The sequence below is a fragment of the Cibotium barometz genome, chromosome 42 (genome assembly GCF_041138505.1).
Source record: "Cibotium barometz isolate CiBa-2024 chromosome 42, ASM4113850v1, whole genome shotgun sequence".
In the NCBI taxonomy this organism is placed as follows: domain Eukaryota; kingdom Viridiplantae; phylum Streptophyta; class Polypodiopsida; order Cyatheales; family Cibotiaceae; genus Cibotium; species Cibotium barometz.
This window is the reverse complement of record NC_141087.1, coordinates 7,147,940-7,157,766: the sequence shown is the minus strand read 5'-3', so window position 1 is coordinate 7,157,766 and position 9,827 is coordinate 7,147,940. Positions and strand designations below refer to the sequence as shown.

At 40.0% G+C, this 9,827-nt stretch overlaps 1 protein-coding gene across 3 annotated transcripts; it reads left to right on the top strand.

Annotated features, from left to right (window-relative positions):
* The first annotated feature begins 5,914 nt into the window (after window positions 1–5,914).
* Window positions 5,915–8,178, top strand: LOC147614127 (ricin B-like lectin R40C1). Of its 3 annotated transcripts, none has more exons than XM_086780662.1 (7): window positions 5,915–6,103; window positions 6,273–6,392; window positions 6,548–6,782; window positions 6,866–7,023; window positions 7,208–7,321; window positions 7,452–7,698; window positions 7,857–8,178. In XM_086780662.1, coding segments are annotated over exons 1-7 (990 nt in total). In that variant the 5' UTR covers window positions 5,915–5,989; the 3' UTR covers window positions 7,859–8,178. The 3 variants fall into 3 exon arrangements, with proteins under 3 accessions (XP_086636788.1, XP_086636789.1, XP_086636787.1); XM_086780663.1 differs by having other exon boundaries at window positions 7,980–8,047; XM_086780661.1 differs by lacking the exon at window positions 7,857–8,178 and having other exon boundaries at window positions 7,452–7,842.
* Window positions 8,179–9,827: the final 1,649 nt, after the last annotated feature.

Genomic DNA, 9,827 nt, shown 5'->3' with positions numbered 1-9,827 from the left:
CACTTATAAGTATGTAAGCGTAGCACATAGGTTCAACACAAGGGATTTCTAAAATCACTTTTTACACATTTTTTACATACAGAACGGTATCATTTAAAGGGGCATCAGAGGTTGAATAGAAAAAGGGTATGTTTTATTCATGGAAAATTCCCAGAAAAGGGATTTTTAAAATAAGCCTTGAACGCACGTGATATAGAGGGTTTACTTATAGTGACCCTCCCCGAGAAATATTGATTGAAGTTTAGCATTGAGAGGCATGCACGCAAAATAGAGGAGCTTAACAAACGAGCTTGGAGGCCTCAAGGGACTCAAGTTCGAAGCATTGGTGAGTGCCCTACGACAGTTGTGATCTATTGCTCATCCTTTAGGTGAATATGTAGAGTTCCCTCTTAGAGGTGTGGTAGCCTCCCATAACAACAGATTGGATACCAATTTAGCTCGTATGTTATGCAAATCTTTTGATTTGTATAGATCTTTTTTGCACCCCTTTTGGGCATGTATAGCTCGCTCACATATGTCGTAACTTTTTTTTATACGACATTTATCGCATAAGGATTGATATCCAATAATTTGTATCAATGTATCTTTGTGGTTCGATATGTAGTTGGTTATGTATCAACGTATCTTTGTTTGCCTTAATTTTTTAAGTTTATCTAAAACTTCACTTGAATACAAATGCAGTAAAGTCTTTACATATTTGGCATAATGGTGCATCTAGGTACAGAACTGTACCTCGATGCACCATTATGCCAAAAATATTTTTTCCTACACCCATCAAAAAAAGCATCGGAATGCGAATTGAAAATTGCTTACATCCATCGGAATTTCTGTCCAAAATTGATTGTGTGTCCATCGATATATAAGTCGGAATAAACCTCAGTAAAAGCATCAGAAACATTTTATTTTCAACGTTTCCTTCGATGTTTATTTCAAAGTGTATTATGACATCTTTTTTGACAATGTTTTTGACAATTTTATAGCCACGCTATTTTCAATGCACATATAGACGATCGTAAATTTTACAAGAAATTCTTTTTCATCAAAAAAATGTCGGTATATGTTTGTCTCATAGTAGTCTCTCTCTCTCTCTCTCTCTCTCTCTCTCTCTCTCTCTCTCTCTCTCTCTCTCTCTCATATACAAATATCCTATTGTGTTTACACTTACATAGAGTTGTTATTTCTTACGTGTATAAATAGAATATGTCTCATTATTTTTGGGCTAAAGCAATAGGTAGTATCTCTCTCTTGACTACAAGATCCTACTGTCTTAATATTGTTACATAGAGTTATAATTGCTTACATGTCTAAAGAGAATATGCCTTATTATTTTTGGGCTAACACACTAGGTAGTATCTTAGATAGAAGCTTTGCTCTAGTAGATTTGTGTTTTCTTTTAGGAGTGCTACTTTTTATTGGAGCACAGAAGTAGCCCATAGTGGCCTTATTGAGTAGAGAGGTAGAGTATAGGGGTGCTCCAAGGGAATCTTAATGCCTCAACTTGATGGCTCAGAGCAAGGCCTTGATAAGGAGATTGGTATCCTCTCTATTGTACTCCTAGTGTTGCATAGAGAACCAAGATAGTTTTGAGGACACTTTGTATATTGATCTATGCATACACACGTCTACCTGGTTTAGATAATAGATAACCTATTGATAGGTTGAGATATGATGAATTTATAGCTTATCATTATGCCTATATGGTTAAGGCAATATAGGAGGTAGAGCCCACTTGTTTTGAGGAGGCACTTGGAAATAAAAAATGGGAAGATGCCATGTATGAGGACATGGCAGCATTGGATATAAACGCAACATGGGAATTACTTGCTGCCTTTTCCTAATGATACGAAGGTGATTAGATGTAAGTGGGTCTATGAGGTGAAGCGTAACTCAAATGGATAACTCAAATGCATTTGTGAGGTGGTATAAGGCAAGATGATTTTGCCAAGGATTATGCATAGATATATGGCATTAACTATGAGGAGACATTGAGCATGTTGCAAGGATGGTAACCACGAGAGCTATCATTTTACCATGGTTGATGTGAAGGGTTGGCATTTATATCAGATGGATGTAAATAATACCTTCTTGCATGGTGATTTTCCTAAAGAGGTATACATGGTGCAGCCACCAGGTTATAAGAGTAATGCACACCCAAATTTGTGTGTAGGTTACATAAATCCTTATATGGCTACAAGCGGGCCCACCCAAAGCTTGGTAAAACAAGATCGATGGCTATCTTGTTACCATAAGATTTTAGATATCGCCAATGCATGATTTCACTCTATGTGAAAAAGATAGATAGAGGGATTATGTTGTTAATCATTTATGTGGAAGGATTCATCATCAATGGTGATAGTGATTTAGACATATATGATATTAGGATGATATTGATACACAAGTTTAAGATGAAGGATTTGGGTGAGCTGCGATATTTCCTAGGTATAGAGGTGGTGAGATCACATGATGGTATTTTGTTATTACTACAGAGGCAGTATTGCTTGTACATGTTGTCTAAGTATGGTTTGACAAGCTCTAAGACTATTTATGTGTCATTGGAGTAGAACACTAAGCTCTTTGCAGATACATTCACTTTCCATAGAAAGGAGACGTCACCTCCATGCATGAAACTCAACAAAACCTACTATTTAAATTTCTCTTTAAAAAAAACTATATCCCTTTCTAAGCATATGAGTCCCAATTATGAAATTCAAGTGCCCCGTATTTAAGATTTAAAATACATGTGACAACTTGCAGCCCATGTAAGTAGCGTGGATGTAAGTGCTAGTAGCACAAAGACCTACATGTACTCTTCAAAAATCATTCCATGTATGTTTAATTGAAAAGAGTACTAAACTAATAAAGTTTTCAAACACCACTAGATCACATATTATAAAAACTATAAAAAGAAACAGACCCCTACTTTCATTCTCCCCTCCCACCATAAATCCCCCTCACCCCCTATAAGCTTAAGCCCCCCCTTCAAAAAACCCTCTCCCTTAAACTCACATGATACCATAAGATATAGTTTGTGAATCCCTCGAGCTGCAGATATAGTTGATCTTTTGGAGGACCCTTGATGTACATGCACTTGGGAAGTTTGATCTATATGATCACACTAGGCTCATCACTTGCACAATGAAGCATGATAATGATATGCCACCTGCAACCTATTTGCCATCTGCTTTATCAGTTTTTAGTGATCAAAGTTTTCGATTCTCCATATATTCTCTCTCTCTCTCTCTCTCTCTCTCTCTCTCTCTCTCTCTCTCTCTCTCGTCTATGAATATTTTTTTGTGTTTACTATTACATAGAGTTGTAATTTTGTACATCTCTTTCTCTCTCTCTCTCTCTCTCTCTCTCTCTCTCTCTCTATCTCTCTCTCGTCTATAAATATTTTGTTGTGTTTACTATTACGTAGAGTTGTTATTTCAAAAGAATATGCCTCATTATTTTTGGGCAAAAGCAGTAGGTAGTATCTCTCTCTTGTCTACAAAATCTTGGTGTAGAGTGATAATTTCTTACATGTATGAAAAGAATATGCCTCATTATTTTTGGGCTAAAGTAGTAGGTAGTAACTTAGATAGAAGATTTACTAGGAGGTTTGTGTTTTCTTTTAGGAGTGTTGCTTCTAGTTGTATCACAAAAGCAGTCTATAGTTGCCTTGCTGAGAAGAGAGGTAGAGGATAGGGGTGTTGCTATGGACCTTTGATGGCTCAGAGAAGAGCCTTGATAATGAGCTTGGCATCATGGAGAACCAGGATAATTTTGAGGACACTGGGCAGTGATCTATGTGCACAGGTCTGCTTGATTTAGATAACCTATTGATAGGTTGAGATATGATGATTTTATAGGCCATCATTATGCCTACATGGTTAAGGAAATACAAGAGGTAGAGCCCACTTGTTTTGATCAGGCACTTGGAAATCCGAAATGGGAAGATGGCATGGATGAGGAGATGGCAGCATGGGATGTAACTGCAACATGGGAGCTACTTATTGCCATTGCCTAAGGATGAGAAGGCATTTAGATGTAAGTGGGTCTTCACACAGACATATGGCATTGACTATGAGGAGACATTGTACACAGTTGCAAGGATGGTTGCCATGAGAGCTATGATTTTGTATGGCTACTATGAAGGGTTAGTCTTTATATCAAATCGATGTAAAAAATGCCTTCTTGCAAGGTGATTTGCATGAAGACGTATACATGGTGCAGCCACCATGTTATAAGAGTAATGCACAAGTGGGTCTTCACACAGACATATGGCATTGACTATGAGGAGACATTGTACACAGTTGCAAGGATGGTAGCCATGAGAGCTATGATTTTATATGGCTACTATGAAGGATTGGTCTTTATATCAAATCGATGTAAAAAATGCCTTCTTGCAAGGTGATTTGCATGAAGACGTATACATGGTGCAGCCACCATGTTATAAGAGTAATGCACACCCAAATTTTGTGTGTAGGTTACATAACACCTTATATGGCTTGAAGCAGGCCCAAACCCAGAGCACGACTATCTTGTTACCTTAAGATTTTAGATATCCGCCAATATAGGATTTCAGTCTATCTGAACAAGATAGATAAAGGGATCATGTTGTTAGTCATTTATGTGGATGACAATGGTGATAATTATGCAGACATATATGATATCAGGATGGTCTTGATGCAAAAGTTTAAGATGATGGATTTGGGTGAGCTGCGATGTTTCCTAGGTATAGAGGTGGTGATATTGCATGATGGTATTTTGCTATTACACAGGTAGTATGGCTTGGACATGTTGTCTAAGTATGGTATGACAGGCTGTAAGCCTATTTGAGCAGAACTCTGCACATATACAGGTGAGCTTTTGGAGGACTCTACGATGCATAAGCATATAGTATGAAGTTTGATCTACATGATCACAGTAGGCACATGACTTGCATGATGTAGGCTCCCCAATGATGGCCCTCAATGTATACTTCACTATAGAGTAACTCCTGGAGAATACTAAAATGTGGGTGTGCTTCTCTGGCTATGTAGGTGTGCTTCTCTACTGAAATGCCGATTTTAAATCCCAACACTAATCAATAAATCTTAGTCAATATATGGTGAATCATGGCGGTGTGGTAGTTTATTAGAGTCCTACAGATTCTTGCCCATTCTGGATTTGAAAAATTGTGTCTCTAACTTTCTAGAGCAAGAGGAAGGGGAACCCTTACCAAGGGCCATATTAAATATATTGGCAAGTAGAGGAGCTAGAGTATGACATGCATGAGGCAAAGACTCAGCTTATAAGTTCTCATGTTCTTTAGTCTCTCTAGTTCTACCAAACATGTATTTATCCACTTTATAAATATATAGAGAGGATATTTAAATATTTATCCAATTTTGTGAGATGTCCCCGTAGGGACAATATTTATCCGAAGTAGAGGAGCTAGAGTATGACATGCATGAGAAAAACACTGAAATTTTGTAAATATATGCAGGGGAGGTTGAAATTGAACATCCAAACACGTATACATACCAAAGGCGTGCGCGGGTAAGTAACTACTAGAGACGGCCTAACTTTGTGACGCATTATCTAATCTTTTGGAGATGGCAGCACCGACCAATTAATGTTCTTGGAAATGACAAAAGCAACGTGAAAGGAGCCCAAAAATATGACAAAAGCAACGTCAAAGGACCACCGGGACGACGAGGGCTGCTTGGATTTGTTGATGGACAATGGCGCCAAACAGAGGGCGCTTGCACAAGCAAACAAGGACGGCGCTTGCAGCAGCGGCCGACCAGTCCGTCCACTGTAGGACGCACTCACCTTTTCAGAGCCACATCCAATAATCCAAATCCTATCCCGCATTTTTGATCACATGGGCGCACTCCATATTCCCTCCCCGCTAGCATAAAAGGACCTCCCACGTTCCGAGCAATACACCCCTTGCAATTCGTAAGCTGCTTACTTTAATTCAATTAATTAGTGCTATTGTTTCTCCGCGGTAGCTAGCAACATGCCTGCTCCAGTTTTCTTCACAATTGCCTCCACGCAGTACCCTGGTTACAATGTTGTGCAGCGTGGGTCTCACATTGTGCTTGCTGCAGAGAATCTGGACAACCCTTTCCAGGTTTATAAATCTATGAGCTGCTCTGCTGCACATCTTGACTATAGCATGCGTCCGTGTGTGTGTTTGTGTGTGTGTGTGTGAGAGAGAGAGAGAGAGAGAGAGAGAGAGAGAGCTCTATAAATTGTACTTGTGCGCTAAGTTTCCAGTGTCGCACTGATGTTTTCTGCAGCTGTGGTACAAGGACGATTCATGGAGGTTTTTGAAAGACTCTGAAGGAAACCCAGCATTTGCGCTGATTAATAACGGATCCAAAGCGGCCCTTAAGAGCAATCTGACTGCACCGCTCAAGGTAACCAATGACAAAATTGTGCTCATTGCATTATGCATGGGACGTGCTCAGGCGGCACGTCCCACTCATCAGGACGTAGTTGGTTGCAAGAGCAAATATTACGACTATTTACGAGCTGGTAGCCCCCTCCCCCCCCCCCCCCCCCCCTTTTCCAGGTGTCGCTCCATACAGACTATGGCGCGTCGGAGAGCGCCAATAACACCACACTTTGGACGTTACGCTCTGATAAGCTTGGCAGTGCCATCTCGTCCTTGGAACTGAACCTCTTGTTGGACTTGGGAGTGGGGAAGTCCCCGCCAGAAAACGGAGACGGGGTGGCCGTGATCTTGCAAAAGGCGCCAGCTAACGGCGGGACCAGTAGTACTCAGCGCTGGAAATTGAATGAGTATGGTAAGGCAAATGAAATGGAATTTTAAAATCCGTGCTGTATCAACCAAGTCTTATCATCCTGACGTGCGCCTTATATATTGCAGTACCATCCGTCTATACAATACAATCAGCATGGGTTTCCCAGATTTTGATCGTCAAGAATCCTCACGAAAATCTCACATTCCCGCCTACAAGCGGTACTATCAACGACGAGCTCACGGTTGTCGCAGTGAACTCTCAGAATCAGGATGGTGATCGAGAGGTACGTCATGACCATTAGCCCCCCTCTCTCTCTCTCTCTCTCTCTCTCTCTCTCTCTCTATATATATATATATATATATATATATATATATATATATATGAATGAATATGCGTGTCTAAGCCGTATGCCTCCTCTTTGTGTTGAAGTACACTTCTCACATGAATTCATGTGTTCGTGTTTGTAGGTATGGTATAAAGTTCCTGCTCGTGGCCGGCACGAAGATTCTAACTCTTCCTTTATAGTCATAAGCAGAAGCAATGGAAAAGCTCTGAAAGGCTCTACTAAACCAGGAGATAAGGTATCTCCATTTCATGCATGCATATAAACTACCTCTCATCTCACATAATCTTTTAGCCTCGCTTTGTGTATCATCTACTTTGTTACTAACATTTTATATAACCTTGGCTGTATGTTGCGATGACTAATAGGTCATCGCAACAGAGTTCGATCCTCTGGATGATAACTTTGTGTGGTCAGAGAATCGTAGCGTAGGCTCTCAAAGAAATTATGTTGCGATCAACCTTGCCAATGGAGATAACACACTTAGTTGGTACCTCCCCAGTGATACCGATTACCAAAATGCTGCATATTACCACCCTTTGACAGTACGCGTACCTGTAACTGCTTCAAACGTGCAGCAACAATGGCAATTCATTCCGTTTTCCTCTTCTTCTTGTGAGATCATATTCTTTCATTATATCTCTCCTTCGTTTGAATTGCAATATTTTATCAGAATGCATAAAAGTCACACACTCGGGCATATAAAATGATGTTGTATTGATGTCTCTGAGAACTAACATACGACCGCTAATGATGCTTTTTTTTTTTTGCAGAAGAACAAATAGAAGACAACCAGACGAAAAGGGCCTCTTTAATAATGTAGCCAGTAATCCCGTTTTCACAACGGTGATTCATCATCCTTGTGTACCATCCACAATAATGATGCTTTATTACAGAAGAACAAAAAGAAGACAAACTGCCAAAAAGGGCCTCTTTAATAATACTAGTAATCTCGTTTTCACAATGGTGATTCATCATCCTTGTGTACCATCCATATGCTTGCTTGGTATGGAATAATGAAGCTATATTGTTTTTGTTATTGGAAATAGGTATTATGTCAAAAGCTTCTTGCTAAGAGAAGGACCTTTTTACATTTTTTCAAGAGCTTGCATCTATTAAAATGGCCTGTAAAGAGGGCAAGAACAGAAAAAAATGTTGATATCCACCACCACACTAGATATCAGGCCTCCCTTCCTTTCTAGATTGCAGGTTGCACTTGAAACCTTCGCTTCCCATGAGAAATAATCCCATTTGTAGTAGTATAATGTGCATCTACTGCTAATTTTGGCTACACTCTTCTTCTCTTACTCTTCCATCATAGACTCAAGTAGAAGAACCAAACTAAAATCTTAAAAACAGAGAGTTAAAAACTCCTTCTGAAATCATTAAAATGGTTCTTGTTATGTGACATGTAAAACTTCTGAAAATAGTCATTAGAATCTTCTCATAATACCCATGTTATCCATAAAATATGGATACAAAACATATTCTCCTAATCAATGCTCGATTTGTTGGTCTTTCTAATTCAATGCATCAATGCTTGATTTGTTGGTGTGAGGCTCACGCTCCTGAGGTTCACGCTCATGAGGTTTATGCTTATGAGGCTCACGCCTGTGAGGTTCACACCTCAAGAGCCACACTGAGGAGACTGAGAGGTAAAGGCACAACCCCACTTAGCAACACTCAACAAGTAGAAATATGAGGGGATCAACCTAACGAATCATTATGGATTTAGAAGCATGAGGAACACACCTTGAAGGGAGGAAACACTGAGGAGGCCAGGTAATATTAGGCTCACACAAAACCGAAAGCCCAAGGAAAGAGAACATCGTAGTAGATAACATCAACTAGATAGTACTACAATAAGCGCTAAGGTATCATATTTGGTAAGCAAGAAATATCATCAAACTCTTGCACATTTGTTAGTGGCTCGTGTCCTAACAAAGAAACAACAACAAAAGAGAAGGGAAAACATAGAAAGGAAAATTTAAAGAAGAAGAAGAGAAAGAGCTAGGTTTTCATCGAAGTTCCCCTTGCTCAGGGAGAGCCTGATACAATCACGTGATCTGCCCAAGAAAGTCTATGTGTCCTGAATGTCCACCCCCCAACATGCATACAGTAGGTGCACACTAGCTAACCCTGGCATGCCCATCTTTATAATAAAGTGCACCGACCATCGGCTCTGACGTCCGGCTCAGCGGTGGGCATGGCAGCTTACGGCTGTAGCTGTCTGACCGACACTTGGCACACCCGATGGGTTGTATTCCCAATCGGATGACCCGAGCCCACAATCATAGGATCATGCCACTGTCGTGCACATAACATCATGAATCAAGTGCAAGTATAGTGAAACGATTTTATGGCAACATGCTAGGGCTAGGAACCCATCAGATACAAGGCCATCCACCCATGATCATACAAAATGAAAACAAAAAACCATGTGGTCACAAGAATGTCCACACTCCATTGGCATGGAGTAGACACACAACGTAAACATAACACTGGCCATCAAAAAGATATGTCTACTCCATTGGCATGGAGTAGACACACAACGTAGACATAACACTGGCCATCAAAATGATATGTCGATGAAGCTCCAACATTTGATACATGCTCATGTACCCCAAATGGCATAACACCCCGAGCTCGAATCAATGAACATGGCACATTCTCTCCTAAGAAATCTGTTAAATAGCACAAGAGTGTGTGCATAAGCAACAAATTAAGCACTCTATCCACATCTA

Coding starts and splice junctions, on each gene's coding strand:
- LOC147614127 (XM_086780661.1), top strand. CDS start 5,990: ATGCCTGCTCCAGTTTTCTTCACAATTGCCTCCACGCAGTACCCTGGT. Junction 7,024..7,207: donor ATCAGGATGGTGATCGAGAG/GTACGTCATGAC, acceptor TCGTGTTTGTAG/GTATGGTATAAAGTTCCTGC. Junction 7,322..7,451: donor CTACTAAACCAGGAGATAAG/GTATCTCCATTT, acceptor GATGACTAATAG/GTCATCGCAACAGAGTTCGA.